General features: G+C 53.1%; 8 protein-coding genes across 8 annotated transcripts; 7 read left to right on the forward strand and 1 right to left on the reverse strand.

The window, feature by feature from the left end:
* Positions 1 to 4,666: 4,666 nt before the first annotated feature.
* GBP2_1 (g-strand binding protein) lies at positions 4,667 to 5,669 on the forward strand (the record flags this gene model as incomplete). The annotated part of the gene is made up of 3 exons (XM_062883904.1): positions 4,667 to 4,848; positions 5,209 to 5,536; positions 5,599 to 5,669. The coding sequence occupies exons 2-3, from the start codon at positions 5,329 to 5,331 to the stop codon at positions 5,667 to 5,669; spliced, it is 279 nt and encodes a 92-aa protein (XP_062742151.1). The 5' UTR covers positions 4,667 to 4,848; positions 5,209 to 5,328.
* Positions 5,670 to 5,976: 307 nt separating this feature from the next.
* Positions 5,977 to 7,256, forward strand: GBP2_2 (g-strand binding protein; the record flags this gene model as incomplete). Its single annotated transcript, XM_062883905.1, has 4 exons — positions 5,977 to 6,135; positions 6,235 to 6,286; positions 6,340 to 6,791; positions 6,846 to 7,256. 4 exons carry the CDS (start codon positions 5,977 to 5,979, stop codon positions 7,125 to 7,127), a joined length of 945 nt encoding a protein of 314 aa, XP_062742152.1. The 3' UTR covers positions 7,128 to 7,256.
* A 1,121-nt stretch (positions 7,257 to 8,377) lies between these two features.
* QC762_505790 (uncharacterized protein) lies at positions 8,378 to 9,321 on the reverse strand. Its single transcript, XM_062891001.1, has 3 exons — positions 9,070 to 9,321; positions 8,935 to 9,013; positions 8,378 to 8,878 (listed from the first exon to the last, which is right to left on the reverse strand). Exons 1-3 carry the CDS (start codon positions 9,094 to 9,096, stop codon positions 8,577 to 8,579), a joined length of 408 nt encoding a protein of 135 aa, XP_062742153.1. The 5' UTR covers positions 9,097 to 9,321; the 3' UTR covers positions 8,378 to 8,576.
* Positions 9,322 to 9,521: 200 nt separating this feature from the next.
* SGD1 (suppressor of glycerol defect) lies at positions 9,522 to 12,263 on the forward strand (the record flags this gene model as incomplete). The annotated part of the gene is made up of 1 exon (XM_062891002.1): positions 9,522 to 12,263. The coding sequence occupies one exon, from the start codon at positions 9,522 to 9,524 to the stop codon at positions 12,261 to 12,263; it is 2,742 nt and encodes a 913-aa protein (XP_062742154.1).
* An 858-nt stretch (positions 12,264 to 13,121) lies between these two features.
* Positions 13,122 to 15,302, forward strand: LPD1 (dihydrolipoamide dehydrogenase precursor; the record flags this gene model as incomplete). The annotated part of the gene is made up of 5 exons (XM_062891003.1): positions 13,122 to 13,183; positions 13,263 to 13,315; positions 13,384 to 13,463; positions 13,545 to 14,249; positions 14,308 to 15,302. The coding sequence occupies 5 exons, from the start codon at positions 13,122 to 13,124 to the stop codon at positions 14,923 to 14,925; spliced, it is 1,518 nt and encodes a 505-aa protein (XP_062742155.1). The 3' UTR covers positions 14,926 to 15,302.
* Positions 15,303 to 15,906: 604 nt separating this feature from the next.
* Positions 15,907 to 17,661, forward strand: QC762_505820 (uncharacterized protein; the record flags this gene model as incomplete). The annotated part of the gene is made up of 1 exon (XM_062891004.1): positions 15,907 to 17,661. One exon carries the CDS (start codon positions 15,907 to 15,909, stop codon positions 17,659 to 17,661), a length of 1,755 nt encoding a protein of 584 aa, XP_062742156.1.
* Positions 17,662 to 19,304: 1,643 nt separating this feature from the next.
* QC762_505830 (uncharacterized protein) lies at positions 19,305 to 20,847 on the forward strand. Its single transcript, XM_062891005.1, has 2 exons — positions 19,305 to 19,849; positions 19,914 to 20,847. Exons 1-2 carry the CDS (start codon positions 19,787 to 19,789, stop codon positions 20,064 to 20,066), a joined length of 216 nt encoding a protein of 71 aa, XP_062742157.1. The 5' UTR covers positions 19,305 to 19,786; the 3' UTR covers positions 20,067 to 20,847.
* A 779-nt stretch (positions 20,848 to 21,626) lies between these two features.
* On the forward strand, positions 21,627 to 26,561 carry QC762_505840 (uncharacterized protein). The gene is given in 9 exon segments (XM_062891006.1): positions 21,627 to 22,474; positions 22,647 to 22,809; positions 22,936 to 23,103; positions 23,173 to 24,783; positions 24,836 to 24,954; positions 25,006 to 25,085; positions 25,148 to 25,307; positions 25,363 to 26,033; positions 26,052 to 26,561. 8 exon segments carry the CDS (start codon positions 22,407 to 22,409, stop codon positions 25,775 to 25,777), a joined length of 2,784 nt encoding a protein of 927 aa, XP_062742158.1. The 5' UTR covers positions 21,627 to 22,406; the 3' UTR covers positions 25,778 to 26,033; positions 26,052 to 26,561.
* The last annotated feature ends 593 nt before the right edge of the window (positions 26,562 to 27,154 follow it).

Consider the following 27,154-nt stretch of genomic DNA (forward strand, 5'->3'; position numbering starts at 1 on the left):
CAGCCCGCCGCCTATGCTTTGCGGGGCCGCCCAGTTGACAAGCCCGCAGATACGGAATCTTCTCTAGAAGAGCCATATGCCGTGACCTGACATTAGGCGATTTCCTTTCGGTGAGCTATGCTGTCATGCTGTCGTGCTGCCAGGTAGGTGACGGGCTGGCCGCCATCGAGAGAGTCTTGTGCGATTGAGTGACATATCCCTCAAAGAGATCGTCTTTTCGTGCCTAGAAATCAACCTCAACCGCATTCGGGTCAGCCTCCGCCGGATCAAGTCCCCGGGCCGCTCCACTCCCCCTCCTCCGCTGCCGAAGGAGGAGCTTGGGAGTGGTCCAGGCCCGTTCTTCTGCTTGAGACTCTCAACTTGTCACCCGCAAATCGGCCTTCCACCATGGTACAGTTGCATACGCATTTATTAGCCGACTCACCGGTTTCATGCACTGCTGGTTCCTCGGACGGCAGCACACCACTGGTCCCCAACCTGCGGTGTTGGCCGTGGGTCATGGACATTTTTGTTTGGAGACGCCAGAGGCAGCTGCTCGACTGAGCAGAGCGCCTGTCGTTGTCGAGCCGCTCCGAATTCTGACATGCCTGACAGTGCCGGCCTTTCAAAAAAGGGCATAAAATTGCTCTGGATGCCCATGGCTGACGGCGTGCTTGAAGAAGGCCATACAGCATCAGGATTGGGTAGCTCAGTCCGCATCGTGCTGCATTTTTCATCTGCCGTGTGACCATTGACCCAAGAGTTTTTTTGTGTGAAGTGGATGGTAACCGTCAAGGTTAACAGCGGCTTCCCCAGCGCGGCACATGGTTCGTAAGGCAGACCAATATCAGGGATATATATCGTACTTCTTATGTCGTCTTTGTCGTGGTTCGCTTGACTCGCCCATCGTACTTGGTGCCTCCCACAGGCAGAAAATAGATGGCGGGGTTGGCTCCTTGCCTCGGTGTTGGTTGGCATATGTACGTTGGCATGGGAATTTTTTATCCATCACACCATGTTGACTTGTAGTTGTCACTGTGCAGATCTCGAGTGTCCTGTCATACTGGCCCCATGTTCCACAGCACGACAAGTGATCGACTCGGCGATGAAGGACCCAGCCTTACCCGGGACAACCGCCTCGGTGTCATCGTGGCATCAGCCCAATTGACCACAAGATGGTGGATGTGCTGAAGGGAAAGGGGGGCATCATGTAAAGAGAGGCACGAGCGCAGCCGCCAGCTTCCACCAATGACATCGCCCAGCTCAGTCTGTGGACAGTGATCTGAGACGTCCATAGAAAACTTCTTATCTGACATGGAATGTCTTTGAAGAGCTGACCTCGGGAGAATATCCCGAGTCTGCCATTGGAAACGGAGCCGGGCTGCTGTGCTCGTACCAGAAAGGGTCTTGTTGGATTCATGCTTCTGTACGTGACTTGATCGGGACACCATTGCACCCCTGAAGTTGAACAGCTGTCTGTGACCGCAAGGTACCCCTGGATTCAAGAATATTGCAAACGTGGGGGACGACTCGGTAGGGCAGGTGGGGTTGACAGCGTTGATGGGCCCTCGCCGAGATGCTTTGCAAACGGAATTCTAGGTGCTGTTAAACGGGCAAAGTCAGTCCCAATGTCAGGTCGATATCAGAGATGAGAGAACCATCCACTTGTATGCTTATCCGCTAATGGAGGAATATCAACGGCAACTGGCTTCACATCGGTGTCCAGATGAGCTGCTGGCCGCTGGCTGCGAGTCTTCACCATGGCCATTCATGGCTGAAAAGAGGCAATCAGCACATTGGTGTGTGCGGGACAGAAGCCCCCCTGTCAGATGCAGCAGCAATCCACCACCCCATTTTCTCAGTCTTTTGTGGGCGCCAAACATGGCGACTACAAGGTCCTTCAATGCGGCCTTCTGAGAATGTTATGCAGACGCCGTTGGGGTCTGAGAATCAGAAAAATGAAGCGCGAAGTGAGACAGAAGTTCGGAAGGTCTTAATTTCTTGAGTCGGAGATGGTGGAGGGCTGGAATTGACGTTTGCTCAAGCACCAGCGGCATCTTTGGTTCTGGCGGGGCTCGTACCCCACCCACTCCGAATTCTTTTGACGCCATTCAACTTGTCAGAAAGGCAGCCATCAAGGTGACGAGGCTGCCGTATTCCATCATGCTCAGAACATCACACGCAGCATGTGTCAACGACGTTTCCTGGATTCCCACTCTTGTTGCTTCTGATCCAGAGCATGGAACAGGGCAGCTTTGTGTCCCTACAATAGGTGGGCATGTTGACAACCTCAAGCCTCACCCACAACCAGGTAACCAAGGTACACCACAGCCTTGCCCAGCAATTTTTTGAGCCTTTTCCAAGATCGACCCCCTCGGGTCGTCTGTAACAAGGAATCCCTGAACCGGAAGAGACGGCTGATCTCCGGCCGTCCCCGATAATCTGAGTCCGTTCTCTTGGTGTTGTTGCGCTAAAGATTAGTGGGCTGTCAGTTGCAATCCGAATCGATTACGAGCCTCATGCGAAAGGCGAAAGGTCAGCACCCTTCAGCAAGAAAACACGCAACTAAGGAAAGGATGGAGAGTTAATTCCATGAATTATACCCTATTTGTCGTCCCCATCACTTAGGGCTTGCCTATATAGATGTTAGCTGCTTAATGAATAGTTGTAGATGAGGTGATCAGACAGATCTATACCCAAGCAAGACAAATATTTCCATCTCTACCCCCGCCGCCCTGCTCATTAGCCATCGTTACGGGGCACACCGGGCTGCAACGCTACCTTTATGGCACACGCAGTTGTAGCCGGTACATTATTCTGCTCTGCGCTACCGTGGTCGTGGTTGCATTCTGTGTCGCAGGCCTCAATATGATGGTACCGTAATAATGTGTAATTACCATCTCAGCACATGTAAACGGTTCCGCATTCTCGTATAACCGTCAACGTCTGTCTGTGTGGAGTTTCCGCCGTTTCATCAGCCACAGCCGACCTGGGCTGTCTTGCTGCCTTCAAGCTTCTGCCTCAGGTATCAGGCTTTCACCTGGCTGAGGCAAAGTGCTCCGTTCGGCATCCGTTTGCTCCGCCCGCACATTGAGATAGCTGAGGTGAGAGGCTCAGTTCCAGGTTGAAGCAATCCCTTGTCCACCACCTCGACAACTTCTTCTTCACAGCAAGTGGAAATTTCTTTGGTCTCCTGGTTGCAGACTGACCTTCTGTCACATAGTCGCACGACAGACAACCTGGAAGCCATTTCACCCTCCACTGCAGAGCAGACCCCAACCCCAACGAGCGCCATTTGCAACCTCCACAAATCCGCCAAGAGCTCCACATTCAACCTCGATCCTTGCGGCGCCTGACTGCCTGGGCCACTGTCCGACGCGTTCTCCCTGGCGTCGGCCTTGCTCACCCCGGCCCAAGAACTTTCATTCAGTGCTGCTTGACCTGGCTGGACTGTCGACGCGATTTTTTTTGCCCTATCCAACATCGCCTTACCCTCTCTGCCTCTGGCTGTACCTCGCACCTGCCGTCTGAGGCTTGATCCCGCTTATTTCGGCCTTGCAGCGCGCCTTTGAACCTTTTTCGAGCCGCCAAACGCAAGCCTGCCCAACTCTTGTCAGCAAGAAAAAAATTACATTTTGGCAGCCAAAGCACCCGACCACAGCACCGAACCCCAGTGTCAGGTCCCAAGGTTCCCCGTCACCTCACCTCTCCCGCCCTCAACCGACTCGGTGGCCCGTTGCGCGAACGTCGCGCCGTACCTTGGCCTCAGCTGCTGTCCGCCAAACAGCAACCATCCCAAAGTCCTGCAGTGACAGACACCTGCCCTTTCCGCACCCAATCGTCGCGTCGCCGAAATTTCCCTCCGTCAAGCGGCTAAGTCGACAGAAAATTTCGATTTTCCAATTATCACCATGGGTAAGTACGACATCAATTGCATTCCTCTCCCTGGATACCATCGGTATAGGTATCCCCCCCCTCTTCCCAATCAGCCAGCCCATTCGGGCGGTCAACCAGCCAGACAGCCAGCCAGACACATGAAGAGACTGAACACTCTCTCCCCGCTGTTCGCCCTGTCAGCTTCCATTCTGGCCCTCCAGGTGCGCGTGCGCAAGTCGCGTCCTCGTTGAGCCTCCTCCCGAAGATGCCTGCCTCTTCCCCTCCGCTCCGTTCCCCCCTCCCCCTCATCCCATCCCCCTCCCGAGTCTTGCATATACACACCCCCAGCAAGACATCAGGACATATCTCTGTCCATCCACACACACCGGGCGGTTCTGGGATGGACGGACTACTCCAGGCCGGAACACCTCGATCGTGGGCATTATCCCAGATGCCTCAGTGACGTGTTACTGCCGCTTGTAACCCCCAAATCTCCAGGACCTGCCCAGTCGGCGTTTTTTGGTCGATTTCCACAGGGCCAGTCTGTGGCAGTCGGTGCAGGTTGGTCCTCGAGCCTTGCTCGCTCGCTCTACCACTCACAAGGGCCCCTCGCTGCTGCAGTGTCTTGCAGTTTTCCTACCTGCACTGCCTGGTCTTCGACATACCACCCACATACACCCATCCGCCCGTACATACATACATGTACCTTCACAATCAGCCCCCCCCTCCCCTCTCAGCCAGCCTGCATGTCTTTCCCATCCTGATCCACAATCCTCGGATTCTCTCACTACCACCCCCCCGGCGCCGCACCCCCCCTCAAGTGCTACCTACCATTCCTTCAAATTGCCATCCCTCAATCACTTCACTTCCTTTTCTTCTTTCCCCACCTATCACCAACCCTACCTTAGCTGGCTTCTTCCAACATCTCGTTTCTGACCGATTTCTAACCTTCTCTTTCTCTCTCTAGCTGACTCCGGTGATACCTATCGCCCTGTAAGTATCTGCCCTGATTCTTGGCCTGTGCACTCTGTTCTTCGTCGTCTCGATGAGACCGGCGGCTATCTCTTATAGCCGCAAGCTCTCGGAGGAATGGCGTGACTGGTAGTCAGACCAGACTCTCATCCCATCCACCTGGCGTCAGTCAGATATGTGGTTTTGTGTTTGCGCTTTCGAGCTCTTCGGCCTGATGAGTTTGAGACTTGTGGGTTCTTTGTGTTGAAAGTCCAATGCCATGATCACCGATGTTTAGGTGCTGGAGGATCAACACGGCGCTCCCACGCTTTAGGCGTGCCAGAGACAAAGACATATACTGGCGAGTCACATCACATGGTTACATACTGACATTGTGACCAGCGTGAGAGGTCGCGCTCTCCCAGACGTGGACGTTCCCGCAGTCCGAATAACGGTACCCGTCGGTCATATTCGCCCCGTGACCGCTCACGGAGTCGTCATCGGAGAAGAAGCCGTTCGCCCATGACTGGACAGGGCGCATCCGCTGGAGGATCAGGACAAGGATACAACAATAACGGAGCTCCTCATAGATCGTTCGAAGATCGTGCCGTTCACCGCGAAAACGTCATGAATAACATTCGAGAGTCGTCGCAGCAGGACCGCCGCGTCTATGTCGGCAACCTGTCTTACGACGTCAAGTGGCACCACCTCAAGGATTTTATGAGGCAGGGTGAGTGGATGGCGCTTGGGGAAGGAATGGATGGAGGAAGAGACTAACGTGACCTCTTACAGCCGGTGAGGTTCTCTATGCCGACGTATTGCTTCTTCCCAATGGAATGTCGAAGGTGGGCTTTCACAAGTGATTTTGGCTGGTTCCTTTGTGGTTCCTATTCTGTTTGGTTATTTGATGGACGGTTGGGTTGACGGGTTGGGACGCTGTCCATGACGATATTTAGGGATGCGGGTAAGTTTCTTCATGCACACCGGTCAATCCGAGAACAAAGTGCTAATCTTGTGACTGTCATAGAATTGTGGAATACGCCACTAGGGAGCAGGCTCAGAATGCCGTTGCGACGCTCAGCAATCAGAACCTAATGGGTAGACTGGTGTATGTCCGCGAGGCAAGTACCCGGACCCGGCAACGAGCGAAGCCATTCTGTGACGCTGACAATGGATAGGATCGTGAGGCCGAACCTCGCTTCGGTCCTCCTGGAGGAGGTGCCCGCGGTGGTTTCGGTGGCCCTGTTGGCCCTGGCGGTGGTGCTCCGTACGGAGGAGGATTTAACCCCGGCATGGGAGGTGGAGCTCCAGGAGGCGGGCCCCCAGGTGGTGCTCGTCAAATCTTCGTGTCCAACGTTTGTCATATCTCCCCATTCCGGTTCTTCGTTGCCAACGTGGCAATATAATGCTGACAGACAGCCTCTGTAGCTGCCGTTCAACATTGGTTGGCAAGACCTGAAGGATCTGTTCCGGCAGTCCGGTAAGTAACCTGATGCGACTGATGTGTGAGGGGTCTAACAAGTGCAACTGCAGCACGAACTGGTGGGGTTATTCGCGCCGATGTTCATCTCGGCCCCGACGGTCGCCCCAAGGGTTCTGGTATCGTTGTATTCGAGTCCCCCGACGATGCGAGAAACGCTATTCAGCAATTCAACGGCTATGACTGGCAAGGTCGCGTAATTGAGGTTAGGGAGGACCGTTTCGCCAATGCTGGTATGGGTGCTGGCGGTTACGGTGGCCGCGGTGGCTTCGGCGGTCGCGGTGGCTTCGGCGGTGGTTTCGGCGGCCGTGGAGGCTTCGGCAGTCGCGGTGGTTTCGGTGGCGGCGGTTATGGTCGTGGAGGCTATGGCGGCGGTCCTGGTGGTGGTCCTGGCGGCCCCAGCTTCGGTGGTCCTCCAGGCGGCGATGCCTCTGTCCCTCCGAACCCTTTTACTGACAATGCCACCGCCGGCACTGAGAAGAACGAGATTATCTACGTTCGCAACGTGAGTGCCCTTTTCACCCCCGATGCCCATTGATGGTTTCTAACAATACCCTAGCTTCCTTGGTCTACGAGCAATGACGATCTCGTTGAGTTGTTCTCGACTATCGGCAAGGTCGAGCAGGCCGAGATCCAGTACGAGCCTAGTGGCCGCTCGCGTGGCAGCGGTGTTGTTCGCTTCGACAATGCCGACACCGCCGAAACCGCCATCAACAAGTTTCAAGGATATCAGTACGGCGGCCGGCCTCTGGGTCTGAGCTACGTCAAGTACTTGAACCAGGGTGGTGGTGACGCCATGGACACCGACCATGGTGGATTGACTCAGGACCAGATCATGTAAACCAAGCATGAACACTTGCTTGTGCTCGAATCGAACTCAGCCATTGGATCGTCAACAGCCACTGTCGACAAATACAGTCATCAACGTTATTGGATGAGTCAAAGCTGCCACAAGATATCACTTCCGCTCTTCGACTCGTTTACACGATCTCGTCGCTTATTCCCGTCGACATGGGCCAGAGCATTCAATAGCACCTCGGTTCGACACAACATTGACGACATTTCTCACCCTCAGCAGATTGTTTGTATTGCGTTTTGTTTCTTTTTCTAATGGGGAGGTGGAGGATTCGGTAGTTTATGTCAGGAGGAATGAAAAGAGGTGGTTTACAGACTCGACTTTTTAGTCTTCAACACTCGGGTCTCAGCAACGCAAAAAAATTTGGTGCGCAGTGTTTTTGCTCGATTGGGACTGTCCGTTCTCTTGGCGCCGCGGAAAATGGAAATCGGACGGCTTTTAAACCCCTAGAATGTACAGCGAATAGCATCTGATTATCCCGTTGATGGCGGCGTTCGAAGGAAGGGCGCCGGGCAACGATAGGCTTGTTGGTAAGGGTGTGTGCGATGCGTAGGAGCGGGCTGGCCAGCCATGGTTCGTGGACTTGAAGAGCGTGTGGTGAGTTTGCATGTGGAAAAGTGTAGGATCGGCCGTCGTCAGAGCATGGTACTGGTGCTGTTATTGGCGCTGGCGTTTTTGGTATGCTTTGGGTCCTGGCTGATTGTGATGGCGTTGGCGAGATGATGGATGGCCCCCAGTTCATATGGCCTGCAATACCGCAACTCTGTTCGGCCCATCCACCGTTGTTATAAAAAGGTTGTGGATCACGATATCCTTATGAAAGGAAATGGGAGTTGAAGGCGTTTTGTGTTTTGGAAAATCGATACCCCCCGGCTGCGTTGGTTTTATGAATTCTTCGGTAATTGGGAGATATATGCGTTTGACGTTGTGGGCTTCATTTTAGGGGCAAAGCAAGCCCGGCATACATGGCACATCTCGGGACATTTTGCCACCGATTTGAATATAAACTCATTTTTTGGAACCCGTTATTGTCCTGGTATTTATATTGGACGTGTGTTTCTGCAGTTGGTTGCAACTTGTCAACGCAGCATTTGCCACTTCAAGGACGGTTGTTAGAGGCAACCGCGTTGGGCGGGAGAGCGGGGATACATCTGACAGTGTTTTTTGCGACTTTCCAAACAAACAATTTAAATCGATGTCCACCACGGATGGTTGGATTCAGGAATGGAATGTTTACGCCATTGTGACTAACCCATCGAGTCCGTCCATATCCTCTTCATCAAAGCAGAGATGTGACTAGGTAATCTATATATCCCAGTTATCAAATTAAGCTGTTTAATAATCCGCAACACATGGATATCTTTTTTTTCAGCTCTCGGCTGGCTGGCTGGCTCAGACAGATTTAGATACAGCACAATAGGGCTCACTTTTCTTCTATGCCTGAGTCTTCATCTTCCTCCTCGCCTTCTCCTTGGCCTTGCGCTTGGTCCTGTCCCTCGGCTTGAGCCCGCTCATGCCCGCCTTGCAGACGTCGGCGTACCGGGCGTAGAAGGAGTCGAGGTCGTCGGGCTGGACGATGGTGGAGAGCTTGACTTTTTTGCCCTCGTTGCGGGCCTCTTTTGGCTTGGAGTTGGAGGCGCGGATTAGGATTGGGGCTTGGGGGAGGGTGGTGGTGGTGAGGGTTTCTTCATGTTCTTGTTCTGATAGGGTTTCTTTTGCTGATTCGTCGTAGGAGTCTGAGGGGGTTTGTTAGGGGGGTGATGAGGTTGGGAAGGGGGGGAGGGTAACGAACAGCGTTTTTGGGTGAGGAGGATGGTGCCCTTTTGGGATTGTTTTTGGGTTGTGAAGAGGGCTGTGAGGGCGGTGAAGAACTATGGAGTGTCAGTGTGTGAGAGGTGAGATAAGGGGGGGGAGGAAGGGGGTTTACCTCGTCTTGGGATAGGTGTTTGCTCATTTTGGGTGGTGGGTTGGGGGTGAGTGCCCTGGTGAGAGATGGTTGTGTGTTTATGAGACCCGTTCCTCTCAACACGCCCGCGAGTCAAGTGTGCGATGACTGAAAATAGAGATGTTACTTGGGGTTGTAGTGTGAGTGTGGGTGTGTGATAGCCCCGCCAGTACGTTGTCGTTGCCCGTTGATGGAGACTGGCGGGATTGCCCAGGCTGATACTGTGGGGTCCCCAAAAGTTGGCGCAGTGAAGTCAAAAGTGGGTGCGGTTTGATTTAGTGGGCCCCACTTGACATCTTAGGACGGTGCGCTGCGGTTATCGATAAAAAAAAGTTCAGGACTTTGGGGGAGTTTCAGGAATCAACGGAATACAGAGCGCAAAGCCGGTTAGCCTACCCACGATACTCTGAGACACCAATTTTGTTCGATAAAAGATGGCTCCTCGTGGACAGGGTCCCATTAAGCGGCCAGCGCTGCCGCCGCATCTTCTCAAGGAACTGGGCGCATCAGATAACCATAAACGACGAGACAATCGCACGACAGTTACGTCGAGAAAGGAGCAGCGCAAGGCGGAGCGACAGGGAAAAAGGACTGGAAGATCAGATGCGATTCGGAATCGTCAAGCGCCCGCACCTCAGCGAAATCAGCCATCACCGTCAAAATCTCAACCCCCGAAGAAGTCTCCCGCGGCGCCTGCGAAAGCCGAGCCGAAATCCGCACTGAAGAAGAATAAAACGCCTGAGCCAGACTCTGACGAGGAGGATGAAGATGACTTTGGGGGTTTCGATGATGAAGACGATGAGCTGTCAGATGGCATCTTAAATGAGGACTCGGGCGAGGACATGGGTGATGACGGGGAGGACCACGACGACGAAGATTCGCAAGAGGACGATGAAGATGAAGATGAGGAGGAGGACGAGGAGGACGAGGAGGACGAAGATACCCCACCACCAACAAATAAGAAGCTCTCCAAGACACTGAAGGATAAATTCGCCGAGGATGATGCCGAGATTGCAGCTCTGGAAAAGAAACTAGGGATGAAGGGCAAGAAGAAGCTACCCCAGTCATTCATCGATGACGGTCTGGGTGAACTTTTGGGAGAGTTGGATGGAAATCTGGAAGATGGGGTCTCAGACAAGCGGAAGCGCAAGGCCGAGGCAGATGAGTGGCTGGCTCAGAAGAGGAGGAAGGCGGAGGCTGCTGCCGCTGCATCGACGCAGAAAAAGCGAGCACAACCAGACTCTGACGAGAGCGAGGACGGGGATAGCGACGAGGACATGGATGATATGGATGAGGATATGGATGGTTTCGGTTGTAAAGGAGATGGTTTGGACGATGAAGAAGACGAAGAAGGAAGCGATGAGGGTGAGGAGGACGGATTCGATGACTTTGGATCAGAGGATGAGGATATGGAAGAACAACTAGCAAAAAAGGTCCGCGAAAACCCCTATGTTGCTCCAACAACAGGGCAGACGGCAAAATATGTCCCTCCATCACTACGCAAAGCCACAGGTTCGGAATCAGAGCTGGAGGCCCGAGTTCGTCGGCAGACACAAGGCCTTGTCAACAGGATTACTGAAGCGAACCTTTTGACCATTCTCGGCGAAATTGAGAAGCTTTACAGAGACAACGCTCGACAGCACGTCACATCCGCCCTCGTTGATTTACTCCTTATTCAGGTGTGCGATCCCACAAGCTTGCCAGACACACTCCTTATTCTCTCGGCCGGCTTTGCCTCTGCAGCCTACAAGGTGTTTGGAACGGACTTTGGAGCGCAATTGATCCAGGAGGTGGTAGAGCGCTACGACAAGTACTACGAGGAAGCTCAGGAGGCCGCACTTGGTGGGCCAGATGTACCAAAGCAAACATCAAACCTGATAACATTCGTCTCACAGCTGTACAACTTCCAGCTGATCGGCCCAGGCTTGATATTCGACTACATTCGTACCCTTCTGAATAACCTTTCTGAGCTGAATGCTGAACTACTGCTTCGAATTGTGCGGATGTGTGGTACTACCCTCCGCACGGACGACCCAATGGCTCTCAAAGACATTGTCACGTTGATTCCAGGAGCCGTGGCGAAGCATGGCGAAAAGAACCTGACCGTTAGGACCAAGTTCATGATTGAGACCATCACAGATCTCAAAAATAACAAGCTCAAGGCTGGAGCCGGTGCGTCAGCTATTGTTTCGGAGCATACCGCCAAAATGAAGAAGACACTAGGTCAGCTCAAGGCAAGGAAACTGAAGGCGACGGAACCATTGCGCATCGGGCTGCAAGATATCCGAGACGCTGACAAGACTGGAAAATGGTGGTTGGTTGGTGCCAGTTGGGCAGGCAAATCCAAGGATAAGAAGGATGCCAAAGAAAAGCCAGCCACTGAAGAGCGAGAAGATGACGACAGTGACGACGAAAGCATCGTGCTAGATGACTTTGAAGAAGGTCCCGATCTTTTGGAACTGGCCAGAGAGCAAGGCATGAACACTGAGGTCCGGCGGTCCATCTTTGTCACCATCTTGTCAGCTCTCGACGTCCAAGACGCCTATATCAGGATTCTCAAACTCCGCCTCAACAAGGAACGCCAAAGGGAGATCGCGACTGTGATCACCAAATGCGTTGGCGCTGAGAAGCACTACAACCCTTACTACACTCTCATCGCCAGAAAGGTGTGCGAGAACATGCGTGAGGTGAAGTGGTCATTCCAGACTTGCCTCTGGAAGATGTTTGGCAGGATGGGTGAAACTGGCTTTGTGGAAGAGGACGAGGAGCTGGAAGAGGAAGAGCTCGAGGAAGAGTTCAGCACCCAAAGGTTACTCAACACGGCCAAGATGGTGGGCTCATTGATTGCGAGTGGGCATATGAGCTTGATCGCCATTAGGCGGCTGAATCTCGCCTATCTGCAAAAGAGGACACGAAACTGGATGGAGATCATGCTCAACACGCTGCTGCTGGAGTGCCAGACAGGTGAGAAGCCTGGGGAAGAGGTTATCACGAAGGTGTTTGCGGCTGTCAACACTGCCCCTGAATTTGCCATTCAGTTGCAGCACTTTTTGAAGAAGGTCACGAGAAAGACGGATCTGACTGCAAGCAAAAAGGAGACAAAGCTGGTGAGGGAAAGGTGCAAGATGGCAGAGGCGGCACTACAAGCCGTCGTAGCAGCCGAAGAGTTGTTGTAATTTTTGACCTGTTCATGAGGTGTTGAATACCAGGATAGAAAAATCAATAATGCCAAACCAGCGGCCATCGGCCTCGGAAACACATAGGTTACCAGTGGTTACCCAGGGTATGAGTGGCTATTCTCGGGGATATTGAGATGTTTATAAGCCAAGCGAGGATCTCATTGCAACTCTGCTATCAATTCGCTCGATAAAGCTCCGGGGCAAGATGTTGTCATCGAGCATCTCCGTGCCGCTTTCGAATGTCTATGATTAAGCATTCTACGTTCAGTTGGGTGACGTTGAGCCAGGTCGCTCCATGTTGATTATGAAACGCTTCGCCTCACGGCCGTCGCTTCTCGACGACAGGATATCTAGACCCGAGCCACGATGCCGCGAAGAATGTTAGCGGTCATGTGGCTCTGCACGTCTAACGAGGGTGGCACTTGTTGCGGGATTTGGGCGGGCGGGAACTGGCGGCTTTGTGGAGGTTTTGACAACTGACAGGACGCTTCGGGGGGTGGAAACCTGAAAATTAGCGTGCTCCCGGCTGGGCCAAATCCCGCGAGAACCCTGGGGCCAATCCGATTTCCGGGCTGAGAGGGGGGCCCACGGGCCTCATGGAACCCTGGAGCCCTGGGGGGAGCAGGTGTGACCCGACGGTTGGACGGAGGTGGTGACGGGGCGGAATAAGCTGGGGGCATTTTTTCATGAATGCCGCCGCCAATTCCCAACAACTCCCATCTGCGACGCCCTGTCTAATCCCGCTTCCAGGTTGTCGCACTCGAACAAACAACCGCCTTCACACCCTCCACGATCCAGCGCATCCTTCCTTTTTCCGTCCTTCTCCTTTGATTTCCCAAGTTAGCACAATCCAAGATGCTGTCACAGAGATTACTACTCGGCCGGACCGCCGTCAGGTCCGCCCTCAAGCCATCAGGGTAAGCCAGCCAGCCAGCCAGCCGCCCATGACGACACCGGTACCCTTTCTGCGCTGTTGCTGATCTCTCGCATCTGTAGCTCCCCAATTGCCCTTGCGAGCAGATGGTCCAGGACTTATGCTTCCCAGTCTGGTCAGTACCGACACCCACAAACCCAGGAATCCCGGTATGGTCCCGAGTGGCGCTGACAAGTTGCGCAGAGGAGAAGGATCTTGTCATCATCGGGGGTGGTGTTGCTGGCTATGTTGCCGCCATCAAGGCCGGCCAGGAGGGCATGAAGGTGCGTTGGCAGACGATACACACAGCTCGGCACTGGATCATGCGGGACAGCGGCTAACATGTACTCCCTTCCCACTCACAGGTCGCATGCATCGAGAAGCGCGGAACACTCGGCGGAACCTGCCTCAACGTCGGATGCATCCCATCAAAATCGCTCCTTAACAACTCACATCTGTACCACCAGATCCTTCACGACACAAAACACCGTGGTATCGAGGTCGGTGATGTCAAGCTCAACCTCCAACAGCTCATGAAGGCTAAGGAGACATCCGTCACTGGTCTCACCAAGGGTGTCGAGTTCCTGCTCAAGAAGAACGGCGTCGAGTATATCAAGGGTACCGGCAGCTTCCAGGATGAGCACACCGTTAAGGTCGAGCTCAACGACGGCGGCGAGACCAGCATCACCGGCAAGAACATCCTCATCGCCACCGGTTCCGAGGTTACCCCCTTCCCCGGCCTCACGATTGACGAGCAGACCGTCATCAGCAGCACTGGCGCCATTGCCCTCGAGAAGGTCCCCGAGAAGCTCGTCGTCATTGGTGGTGGTATCATTGGTCTCGAGATGGCCTCCGTCTGGTCTCGCCTGGGCTCCAAGGTCACCGTTGTCGAGTACCTCGACCAGATCGGCGGTCCCGGCATGGACACCGAGGTTGCCAAGGGCATCCAGAAGATCCTGAAGAAGCAGGGCATCACCTTCAAGACCGGTACCAAGGTCCTTTCCGGCGAGAAGACTGGTGATGAGGTCAAGGTTCAGACCGAGGCTGCCAAGGGTGGCAAGGAGGAGACGGTATGTTTTGATTGTGACTTTGAAGCTGACTAGGTCGGTATGCTGACTTTGATTATAGCTCGATGCTGACGTCGTCCTTGTTGCTATTGGTCGTCGCCCCTATACCGGCGGTCTTGGTCTTGAGAACATCGGCCTCGAGCTCGATGAGCGCGGCCGTGTCATTATTGACGCCGAGTACCGCACCAAGATCCCCCACATTCGCTGCGTCGGTGACGCCACCTTCGGCCCCATGCTTGCGCACAAGGCTGAGGAGGAGGCTGTCGCTGTTGTCGAGTACATCAAGAAGGGCTACGGCCACGTCAACTACGGCTGCATTCCCTCCGTCATGTACACCTTCCCCGAGGTTGCGTGGGTTGGTCAGTCTGAGCAGGACCTCAAGAAGGCCGACATCCCCTACCGCGTCGGCACTTTCCCCTTCAGCGCCAACTCCCGTGCCAAGACCAACCTCGACACTGAGGGGTTCGTCAAGATTCTCGCCGACCCTGAGACCGACCGCCTTCTCGGCATCCACATCATCGGCCCCAACGCTGGTGAGATGATTGCTGAGGGCACTCTTGCGCTCGAGTATGGTGCTTCCAGCGAGGATATTGCGCGCACTTGCCACGCCCACCCTACTCTTTCTGAGGCCTTCAAGGAGGCTGCCATGGCCACCCACGCCAAGGCCATCCATTTCTAAGTAAGATAAAGCTTAGGGTGCTGGAAAGGAGGAGGTTTCCTTGTGTATCTGTACTGTAGTTGTGTTTTCCTCATTTCAGGCATTGGTGAATGGACTCAGCCGGGATGGTAAAGGCATTTGAAAGCAGTATTTATAATTTACCCCTGGCCGCTGTTGTTTTGTTTCGTGGTGCCGAGAAGAGAGAAAAGCTTGAGCAGCAAGAGGAGCAATTTTGTTTTTAGAGCAACGGCAGGTTGGATGGGAAAGGTTCATGAGGTCTATGGTTTATCTAGCGTCAAAACATAGAAGGTTGATTTCCTGTATGATGGTACTATAATGACCACAGAATACGTCAAGGGGGTTGAAGTCTTATGCAGCATGATAAATAAATAGTGGCATTGACTTGTTCGTTCGTCTTATATTTTGAAGCAACCAAGCAACCCTAACCCTTTCACATATGCATGTCAAAGTTCACGGTGTGTTGTCATTTTCCTTGGCAGGAAGAGAGGAGGAGGCCGACGATCGTGCCACATGTGGAAAGTGGGGGTACACGGGGGATCTCACTGGCCCGATTTCATTTATCTTTCAGGAGTCGCCAGTGGGAATTTGAACGACACGCCATTCGATATACAAACCTCCCCCCTTTCTCTTATCTCATCCTTTTGTCCTTGTATGCCACTCACGAACAACCTACGCATGAACGACGAATGATCTGAATCCACTCCAGACCAATTGGAGGATTTGAGCTGGATTGAAAGGGGTTTGAAGGTATTTGGAGTTGGTGTTATTATTGTTGTTATTGTTGGGACAAGACGACGATCAGGAAAACGTGGACGCACCAGTACCAACTACACGCCTTGCCTCGCACCACCGGATATGGCTATTTTTTGAAGAGAGACGACGCCGGATTGTTACTTTACAAGCCTTGAGGAGCCCAGCTCTCAATTGTTTGTTTGACAAGGGACTCCCTCTATCACTCACTACACGACCACGCCGGCAACCATGGCGAAATTAACCAAGGAACGCACCTACCCGCTGATGAGCCGCCGAGAGATCGAGGCTCAGATTGCTGATGGGAGGCACATGGTTATCGTGGACGGACATGTTCTCAAGGTCGATGCCTTTATGCAGTTTCACCCTGGTGGTGACAAGGCGATGAAGCACATGGTGGGGAGGGATGCTACGGATGAGGTCAATGGACTTCATTCCCCTGAGGCGAGGGCGATGATGAACAAGTATCGCGTTGGAAGGATTGAAGGAAGGTGGAATAATTTCTTGCCGCCTATTCAAGGTGGTAAATTTAGAAAACGGCTTGAGGATGGGGCAATGGAGGTGGAAGAGGAGGATGATTCTGGACGGCTGTCGGCTCCGGCGGTGACAATAACGGCAGACACACCGTCGAGCGAGCTGGAGTCTAGACCACCCTCGCCAGTGTTTGATGTTGACGGTAGTGCTTTGCGGAAGAGACAGGTGAAGGAATCAATGGGGTCGAGTGCTGCGTCGATAACCTCGGCATCGTCACTAGAGGAGTCTCATGGTGATGGGAGTCTACCTCTCGACGGCATGGCCCACCTCGACATCCTCACACGCAAGGAGATCAAGCTTGACCTGGACAAATACCCGGCTGTTGACCAGGATACCCAAGAGGTCATCGTCGAGAAGTACCGCAAGCTCCACGACCGCATCAAGACTGATGGGTTGTATGACTGCAACTATTACGCCTACGCCATCGAATGCTCCCGGTACATCACCTTTTTTGGCCTGATGCTGCTGTTCCTCAAGTGGAAGTGGTACATCCCCAGCGCTTTCTTCCTTGGTGTTTTCTGGCATCAGCTTGTCTTTTCCGCCCATGACGCCGGCCACATGGGGATTACGCACAATTTTCAGGTTGATACCATTATCGGGATCATCATTGCGGATTTCTTGGGAGGGCTGTCGTTGGGATGGTGGAAACGCAGTCATAACGTCCACCATATTGTGACAAATTCGCCGGAGCACGACCCCGACATCGAGCACATGCCGTTTTTTGCTATTTCCCACCGTTTTTTGGCGAGTCTGAGGTCGACGTACTACGAGCGGATCATGCCGTACGATGCTGCTGCCAAGTTCTTCATTTCGATGCAGCACAACTTGTATTATGTCATCATGCTCTTTGGGAGGTTCAACCTCTACCGGTTGTCGATGGAGTATCTGATCCTCGGGCAGGGGCCGAAAAAGGGGGTGGCGGCCTGGCACCGCTGGTTCGAGTTTGCTGGACAGGTCTTTTTTTGGTATTGGTTTGGGTACGAGCTGCTGTACAAGTCCGTCGATGGCGGTTGGAACAGGTTCTGGTTCGTGATGGTCAGCCACATGGTGACTTGCCCGCTGCATGTGCAGATCACGCTGAGCCACTTCGCCATGTCGACGGCTGATTTGGGGGTGGATGAGAGTTTCCCGCAAAAGATGCTGCGGACGACGATGGATGTGGATTGCCCGACCTGGCTGGACTTCTTTCACGGTGGTCTGCAGTTTCAGGCGATTCACCATTTGTTTCCGAGGATTCCGAGGCATAACCTGAGGAAGACGCAGAGGTTGGTGCAGGAGTTTTGCGATGAGGTCGGGATTCCGTATGCGCTCTTTGGGTTTGTGGATGGGAACAAGGAGGTGATTGGGAGGTTGGGGGAGGTGGCGAGGCAGGCGGCTATTTTGAAGAAGTGTCAGGGGGTTATGATTGGGGAGGGGAGGGTGGAGAGGCATCATCATCATCATCATCACTAGGGGGGGAAGATGAGTAGAAAGGGATGAGGTGTGGGAAGGAGTGTGAGGTTGTATATGGCTGGAAGGTTAGCTGTAGTAATAACCCTCAAAAGTTGACCTTATTCTATAGACTAGAACTTTTGATTCCTCTTGGGTAGGTGTGTGAAGAGTGAGGGGACATGAGGCAGTCCTTTTTGGCCCACCGTTAGATCTCTTGCGTGATTCGAACCAAGATCAAGGAATAGTCACGAGGCCCTTCCTTCTGCAAGCCAACGAGGAGCCATCCTTTTATAATGAGATCGCCGAGGTTCTTCAGGTCGCCGCTCACAGTGCGTGATAGCCAAGGGACTACTGTGATGTTGGGGGTGATGGGGGGATTCTTGGGTTACAGAAAACGAGCCAGGGCCCTGGATCAGCCCCCCATCTTGCCGCCTCTTGCATGCAGATAATGCAGTAGTTCCAAGGGACACGGACCAAGATCCGCAGAACCCAATCCTACCCTGGTACTTGAGATTCCGACATCATGACCCGTACCCCAATTCTTGCGCGCAAGTTGGCGAGGCAAGCTGTCAGGTAATGGCGTGGTTGGCGGTGGTCGAGTGCCCTGGCTCGCTCTTATTTGGCTGTTTCATCATGGTTCACCGAGATTTAAGAAATCGATGGAGGAAGAGCTGCTGAAGGGGGCGCTGGTTTCTTTGCTCCTCTAGGACAGCTACCGTAGCTTCGGTCTCTGGTGATTAATACTCCACTCTTTTGTTTGCTTTTATTTTTATTTTCTGGCCGAACAAATGAGATTCTCCGGTTCTGGTGCCATGGGCCTTGCTGCATATCTTCGTTCCCATTATTAAAGCCAACTGATGAGTCGGGGAGCGTGGTCGAGGTCAAACCGGCTGCCGACATTGTGCTCTCGTCAGGTTTACGAACACGGCCTGGGCAGGCACCTAATAAACTAACTGACCAAAAGAAGCAACACCAATGAACAGATTGTCATAAGATGTTTCGCATCTGGGTCGAGTTTGCGAGCTGGGGAGGTGAGGGGAAGTGTGCTCCCAGCAATCCGGAAATACAAGACTTGAAGAATGCACGTCACAGACAGTCTACCCTGTCTTTTTACCTAAGATCCTCCCCGCGGGACTGGGGAGAAACGAGTGTAAGCATGGGTGTGAGTGATAGTGGAGGGCACTAACTATCCTGGTTACAACCGCATCTCGGTCTCCCCCGCCTCTCGCTTCTCACCAACAAACCTCGTAAGCCAAGCAGTCTCAAGTGTGAGAAGTGGTGCCATGTTGGGCCATGCCGGGGCCCTAGTTTATGGTTTCTTTTGAGATAGTTGAGAAAACACAAAAGAAATTGGCTAGATATGTCAGGACAAGACATGGGTTTCACTTTGCTTGTCGATGGTTGCTTCTCGATGGATCGATGCCGGCAGCCTTCCGCCAGTGTCCCCATGTCGTGTCGTGCATAGGCTTCATCCCACTTGTTTTTGCGGGCGTCTCCGATTGTTTATCTCTGCTTGCCCCCAGTTTTTCATTAGCCACTATCCCCGAAGGCAAACCGATTTTGATAGTCCAAGACCACACACACACACACACACACACACACACACACACACACACACACACACACACACACACACACACACACACACACACACACACACACACACACACACACACACAGACACACCCGGACACACACACCATGCCACTTACCTACTCAGATGACCGTTGCGATCGTTGCAACTCACTGCTACTGCTGAGGAAGAAGAAGTATATGAAAAAAAGCAATGTGACCAAGGAATTTGGTCAGTCGTGGTACCCTGTATGAATGGGGATATATCTTTGTGCCCTCCCTCCCTCCCTCCTTCTCTGTCTGGTTTGAAGGGTTTTCTTGAGCAAGCAAGCTTGCGAGTTTTATCATACCTACGGTTCTTACCTACTACATACAACGAGACTGTGCTAGCAGTTCAGTTGACACTCTCAACGCCAGAAGTCCTAATCACTGCTACATTATCATCATCATCATCATCATCCTACCCGCCTTACACACCCGCCTACCTACATACAGCCAGCCTTTTCTCCTCTTCAAATCAGCATCACCATTGTTGTATCTCACTTCCTCATTACGATTCCGCAAAGTTCTAAAGATGGGTAAGAGAAAGATGGACGAAGCCGCAGCCGAGCGGATCCGGGCAGCAAGAGGTGACAAGGTGGGTGGTAGCCTCTTCCCCATTTCACTCGATGTCATGTAGATGCTCACCATGTCCAAAACAGGACCCCTTCGCCAGACGGGCAGCAACCACGGTGCGGCAAAGCAAGCAGGGCGGCGAATCATCATCGGGCAAGAAAGATGGAAGCAGCAGCAAGGATGGCAAGAGTGAGGGGAGTGGTAGCAAGGGGAGTAGTTCCTCAAATTGGAGGGCATAGGTCGATGGAGGGGGTATGGGGAAGAATGTCATGAGACATGACAAGGGGTTGGTGAAAAGACATGATGGGCCAGAATACTGAAGAATTCAAGGTTGCTGCTACTCCGAACATGCTGTTAACGTCTCCTGACAGGGAATGATATGCAGGTTGATGTGAAAGTAGATAAGATCTCTGCAAGATGATCTTACGTTTCCGATGTGTAAGAGTTTTAGTTGCTGGAACAGGTTTATGGCTGTGGAAACTTGCACCACACACATCTACATTGGCAGCTGGTATCAACCACCCCCACTTGGAGGGAGCGTTCGTTGCGTGGCTACCCCGGAGCCGAGGCATTCTTTAGGAGTATCTGTATGGCTGATTCCTCGTGGAATGTTCGAAGCGTCAGCCTCCCTTGGGCGGCCTCATGCTCGTCCGTACTAGATATGTTGCTGACAACCATGAAACTTGAACGGCATGAGACATTTTCTCGCCCATGAAGAGGCTGGCTGGCTGGCTTGGCTGGATAAGATATGATGTCTTAACAACGTGGCCATGACGGATACAGCTGGTGGATGATAGGTCAAGCTTACAGCGTGTCGTTGCTTCTTTTCTGCCGACTGACCCCCCTGTCAGCCACGTCTCTTCACGCCCCATGTTGTTGGAGAAGGCAAAGAAGCGAATGATGAACACAACGCGTGCCCGATAGCTTCTCTATGTGCTCGTTGAAGAGGAGATAGTACTGGAGTGGTGTAACGAGAGGTTACAGTAGACTCGAAGAAGGGGTCAGGCTTCTTTTGGTAAGCCGCAAGATGACACCCGACACATGGAAATGGCGTACATCAAGCCCTGGAGTATAACATAGGGTGGAACAACTGAGGACCGGTGAGCAAGCCATCGACCTCTTGTAGCAGCCCTTGGCTTATACAAGAATGCACAGAAGCAGAGCGAGGGTGATACCACTGCAGCCAGTCCAGCGCCCCTTCCACATGCCCAAGAGCTCGGCATCAGATGCTGTGTCCGAGGCCAACCATCAGCGGGGACTCGATGGTGAATCGTATGGGAGTCCATACGCCCTTGAAGGGGGTGGTGGCGTACATCTGATCCTCCTAGCACAGCAATGTGCCGGGCACACAGTGCATCGTTGAACCAGCGAGTTGTTCAGGGGACGATCCGATCTCTGAATGTCAACTCGTGCAGTGGAAGGCTACACCAGTGGAATATGCCATGAGTAACAGAACTGAATACAAGGTAGATATGCATATATAAAAGACTTGTGATACTGGTGCCATGGGTAGTTGCGTAGCGGATCTCCTAGCTATCAATCAGCATATGGTGGTGGGCTAGTTCAAGAGCAGGAGAAGCAATCATGTCCCAAGTCAAGGAATGACACGTGCCCTAAGCAAGGAGAAGATAGGTTGTCAGTGGTTGGTGGTGGTCGAGTATGTCCTCAGACGTGGGATGGGAAAGCCTTCCAACCAAATCATCAGAGGCGGACGTCGTTCCACAACAGTAAAGCTACTGTTCACTGAAGCAACAGACAGTTTATTTGGAAACCGAGTAGACAAAACAAACACCTCACGTGTGAAGTCCTCGCTGCCCGCCGACCTCCCGTAGCGCTGCACTGCAGCGACGGCGAGTACCAAGATTGAAGGGCAGATGGTTGACAGAAACTGTGTTAAGAGCTCTTTACACAAGTGAAGGATGGGCACAGTGCGAAAGACTGCCTAACCCCATCAACCCCGCCAAACGATTGCAGGCTGGGTCCCTGTCCACCACGACTGTCACCTTTAACCCTCTTGGGAAACCACAGCCTCCACTCCCCGCCCCTCGAACCCTTTGAAGCAGCACTCGCGGGCAGCATCCCCGTCGAGCCTCCCACCATCCACCACCAGCAACCAACTTACACCGACTGCATCTCTGTATCGCCCATCTGTCCATCTCGCTATCTTGTCGGCATATTCCACATTTCGAGTAGAAAGGAGTCCGGTGTAGTAGTATTGCCTGATACCCCAACAGACCAAACCGCTCTGTTCGACACTCATCAAAGCCCAATCTCAGTCTCCAGTAACGGTCAAAGTTACCCCACGTCAGGACCGGGAAGCACTCAGAGTGAACGCATTCCGTCATCGAGGCTCGGCTCGGAAGACGCCGAATTCGTCAACCACACAACAGATCCGTCTCGGCAGACCAAGCTTCCCATTCGGATCTGGACTCCGGGCAGACCATCCGAGTTGTGCTCCCGTGTTCACCACGTGAATCGGGCAGCCTTCTCGTCAAAGCCCCGCTCCTGGTTCATCTCCCTACAACAGCATGCCCGAGTAGCCAGGCCCCAAAGGAATCCCGTCTTCGAGAACCGGCGTGATGGATCCCACCATCCAGCGCGCCCTGAACGACAAGCTCTATGATAAGCGCAAGGTTGGCGCTCTCGAGTATGGTTTTTTTTTCTCCATATCTACATCGCATTGCATAGACAGCTGCATACCCGGGCCCGCCCAGGCTGCAGGCAAACAGCCCCTTTCCCCTCCACTTTGCCCCTGATTCGATAATGGCTTCCTTCACATGACAAAGGATGAATGTAACTTACATCTAACTCTCACACAGTCTTGAGCGCGTCATTCGCGAGGTAGTTGCCAAACAGGATAACGCCAGAATTGAGGCCATTCTCGACCAGCTGTGCAACGACTATGCCTACGCTGTCCACCAGCCCCATGCCCGCAACGGTGGATTGATCGGACTGGCCGCTGCTGCCATTGCCTTGGGTTCTGTATGTTCTTGTATTCCCTCCTCTTCTCTGATCTTCCCCTACCGTCACACCATTTGGGTGGCATGACGCCTACGTGCTACCGACCTCTTGCTTACCCGTGACCGTCCTTCGGTTTGCTACGAACAGGAACTCGCCAGATACCTTGAGGTCATTGTGCCACCGGTCCTAGCCTGCTTCACAGACCAGGATGCACGAGTCCGATACTATGCCTGCGAGGCCATGTATAACATTGCCAAGGTCGCAAAGGGCGAAATCCTCATCTATTTCAACCACATCTTCGATGCCCTCTGCAAGGTAGGCAGTCTCACTTGTTCTCCTTTTTCCCGCATACCCTTGTCTCACTATCTCTCTCGACACCTCTAGCTTGGTGCCGACTCGGAACTGTCAGTCAAGAACGGTGCCGAGTTGCTCGATCGTCTCATCAAAGATATCGTCTCAGAATCAGCAGCAACCTACGTTTCTGTCTTGGAGCAGCCGCCGCCATACCAAGAGGACGATAAGGACGTTCTGGATGACACGAATGAACTGCCAACGGCCTTCTCCTTGAAGAAGTTTATACCACTTCTTCGTGACCGCATTTATGCCATCAACCCTTTCACACGGACCTTTCTTGTGGGCTGGATTATTCTCCTGGACTCTATTCCAGACCTGGAGCTTGTCACTTTCCTGCCTGAATTTCTCGGAGGCCTGTTGCGATTCCTGAGTGACCCCAACCGGGACGTTCACGTGGCGACGCAGGGCTGCTTGGACAAGTTCCTCAACGAGATCAAGAGGATCGCCCGCATCAAGAAGGGGATCGCCGAGAGCAAAAAGTCAAAGGGCGAAGGCAAACGGAAAAGAGAGGACTCGGTTGAGAGCGGGAGCATACGCCCCACTCTCGAAGAAGGCGACGAGGTGGACTCCGAAACGGCAGCCGACGACGATGAGCTGGATAGCGAGGATGACTGGGTTCCAGGCCAAGACGTGCAGATCAACCACAAGGCGATTCTGGAGATTCTGACTGCCACACTTGACTCACCGCTGGGTAAGCCGCCCTTCGACAACGGTCGCCAAAAGACTGCTAATCTCACCCCGAATCCAGAAGAAGACGGACTGCTGGAGTCGCTCCGCTGGATTGTCGAATTTCTTGACATCTGCCCGGAGGAGGTACTCCCGTTTACTCCCAAGATTCTAGCTCATCTCTTGCCAGCAATGGCCAGTGGGGTTGAGTCAATTCGCCAGGCTGCCGCCAGGGTCAACACGTCACTGATGGACTATGTCGTTTCACTCTCTGACGATGCTGAGCTCGCAACCATTCCGCACCAGCTGTCTAGGATGCCGCACGGCGATCGCCAGGACGGAACCACAAGCGCCCGGGCATCCCTTTCCAGCTCGAGAGAGCTTGAGATACGAAGTCCCACCCCGGCCACGGGCAAGCCTCTTCCACGGACTCCAACCCCGGGCACGTCTGGGGCTTTGCAGCCACAAGCAGATCTTGATTATGCCGCTGCGGTAAACTCACTAACCCTGCTGTTTTTGAACGACCACGAAGCCACTCGTGTCGCTGCCCTCACGTGGCTCATCATGTTGCACCGCAAAGCACCCAGAAAAGTGCTGGCGTTTAACGATGGCACCTTCCCTGCACTTCTCAAGACACTCTCTGACCCAGCCGAAGCAGTCGTCACCAAAGATTTGCAACTACTTTCACAGATATCAAGAAATAGCGAAGACGACTATTTCACCAATTTTATGGTAAACTTGCTGCAGCTGTTCTCAACGGACCGGAAGCTTCTCGAGACAAGAGGAAACCTGATAATTCGCCAGCTTTGTACCAGCCTCAGCGCGGAACGGATATACCGGACGCTTGCGGACTGTATCGAGAAGGAGGAGGATGTGGAGTTTGCTAGTATCATGGTCCAGAACTTGAACAACAACTTGATCACGGCACCAGAGTTGGCAGAACTGAGGAAGCGGTTGAGGAATCTGGAGACGAAGGTTTGTGCCGAATTTGTTGAATGCGTCGAGAAGCTACTAACTATGACTACAGGATGGACAAACATTCTTCGTGGCGCTCTTTCGATCGTGGTGCTATAACGCTGTGGCAACGTTCTCGCTTTGTCTATTGGCGCAGGCGTATGAGCAGGCATATAACCTCTTACAAATCTTGTATGCTTCTCCCTCTGCGCAGTGAAAGTGTGTCTACTAACCTTACAACAGTGCCGAGCTTGAAATGACAGTCAACATCCTCATTCAGATTGACAAGTTGGTGCAGCTCCTGGAGTCGCCGGTCTTTACATGTATGTCTGATCTTCCCTCAGCGTGTGGAATGGTAAATGGTGCTGACAGTTTGCCCAAACAGACCTTCGTCTCCAGCTTTTGGAGCCAGAGAAATACCCGCATCTGTACAAGTGCTTGTATGGCCTTCTTATGCTTCTTCCGCAATCATCGGCCTTTGCGGCTCTCAAAAACCGGTTGAACAGTGTTAGTTCCATTGGGTATCTGCATATTGCGCCGAGACCGTACGTCCTACCTCATGCCTGTTGACAGTATCACTTACTAACATGATGTTTGCAGCAACGCAACAACACCGTCGGTGCCCTCATTTGATCGCCCCAACCGATTGAAGGGCCGGGAAGAAGGCATCATCCGTTGGGCTGAGCTCTTGGAGAAGTTCCGGACGGTGCAAGAAAGGGCAAGGCGTCTACAAAGGCTGGGCGCAGACACGGATGATTCTCTGTTTGGAGTAGGAGATCTTAGGATAGGTGGGGGCGATGGAACCGGGGACATGAAGCCGGCGACAGGAAGAGAAGGCGTCGGTACAGGGCCTTCTCGGAATGCAGGAGGGGGCGGTAGGGACTCTCCGGCCGGCGGAACGAATAACGCGAACTCGGCACCGTCGAAACCGGAACCGCCGCCAAAGACTAGGACTGGACTGGGGAGACAGCTGGGGAGGTTTGGGGTGGCTGGGCGAGGCAAGCGGAACCCCTGATCCGAATCTCTTGTTGCAAGTTGTTTGCCCCGCATCAACACCCAGCACTACGTGCCTGTCCTTTTGGAACCCGTTTTTGGTTGTCAATTTTGTTCTGAAGCGAGCAGGCGAGCGCGCGAGTTTGGTTGATGGCTTTGACTGCTTGGTGCTTGATTTACATGATTTTTTGGTTTTGGGATTTATTGGCTTTTTATTGCATAGCAAAGTTGGCCTCGTTTTGTTTACTTTATATCATGCATGCCTTGGTTTGGCTTTTCTTGTTTTTTTCTTCTTTTTTTTTTTTCTTTTTTTTTTTTGGTCCCCTCCTATACTTGGTCCGTCCTGCCTTTTTGCTTGCTCAGTGCCACACAACAAAAGAAGACAAAAACATTCAGTGACCAAAGCTCAAGTGATGATATCCTTCTAACAGGTACAATCTATCTCTAGACCATCAACCAACAACGCAAATAACCCATTCCCAAGTGACCCAACCCCCCAGACCCCCATCATCACAGCAACCGGATGCTAGTCAAGAAGAGCGCAGTCATCGTCGGACAGCGACTGAACAGAAACACGATTACAAACGCTCGCAAAGCCAGACCCGAGCCCGTAGTCAGACTCGTCAGCCGCCGAATGCGATACCTGTACAGCAAGCACGGAATCAGAGCCGGACGCGGGATTCGGCTGTTCAGAGCGGCGGCGGAGGAGGAGGAGGGAGTTCAAGCAGGAGCTTGAGCCTGACGCGCCACCCGAGCTCGGTCAGGAGCCAGAGCCAAGGGGCTACGACGAGGAGTTACAACCAGCATAACCTCGGGAGGAAGGCGAGTCAGTTTTACAGTCAGGGGGTTGGGGAGGCGGGCGTGGGGATCAAGGAGGAGAAGGAGATGGAGGAGAGGGAAGAGGGGGAGGAGGAGGTTGAGGCTGGGGCGTGGAAGGGTAGTCTTGTGAGTGGTAATGGAGGAGAGGGGGGGGATGTTGGGAGGAAGAGCAGTCTTGCGAGTAGTACTAACGCTGGGAAGAGTGGTGAGGGGGTCAAGACGGATAATGGTGTTGATGGGGTTGTTGGGGAGGGCGGGAGGAGGACGGTGAGTACGGCTAGTTCCAGTGGGGGTAAGGAGAGGGGGAGTATCAGGTGGGCGGTGAAGGATAGTAATGGGAAGGAGATTGAAGGGGGTAAAAATGGGGTTAAAGAGGGGAAGAATGATGATGGGGGGAAGAATGTCAAGAGTGCTAATGGGATATCAGTTGGGAGTGTCAGGGGGAGGAATAGTGCCGAGGTGGTAAAGGATGTCACTGGAGATGGCAAAGCTGCCAAGAATGGCACAGGGGCTGTTGCTGCGGAAGGGAAAAGCGGAGGAAAACCTGAGAATGGAAAGGGAGACACATGAATCTGAGAAT

The sequence above is a fragment of the Podospora pseudocomata genome, chromosome 5 (assembly GCF_035222375.1).
Source record: "Podospora pseudocomata strain CBS 415.72m chromosome 5, whole genome shotgun sequence".
NCBI lineage: Eukaryota > Fungi > Ascomycota > Sordariomycetes > Sordariales > Podosporaceae > Podospora > Podospora pseudocomata.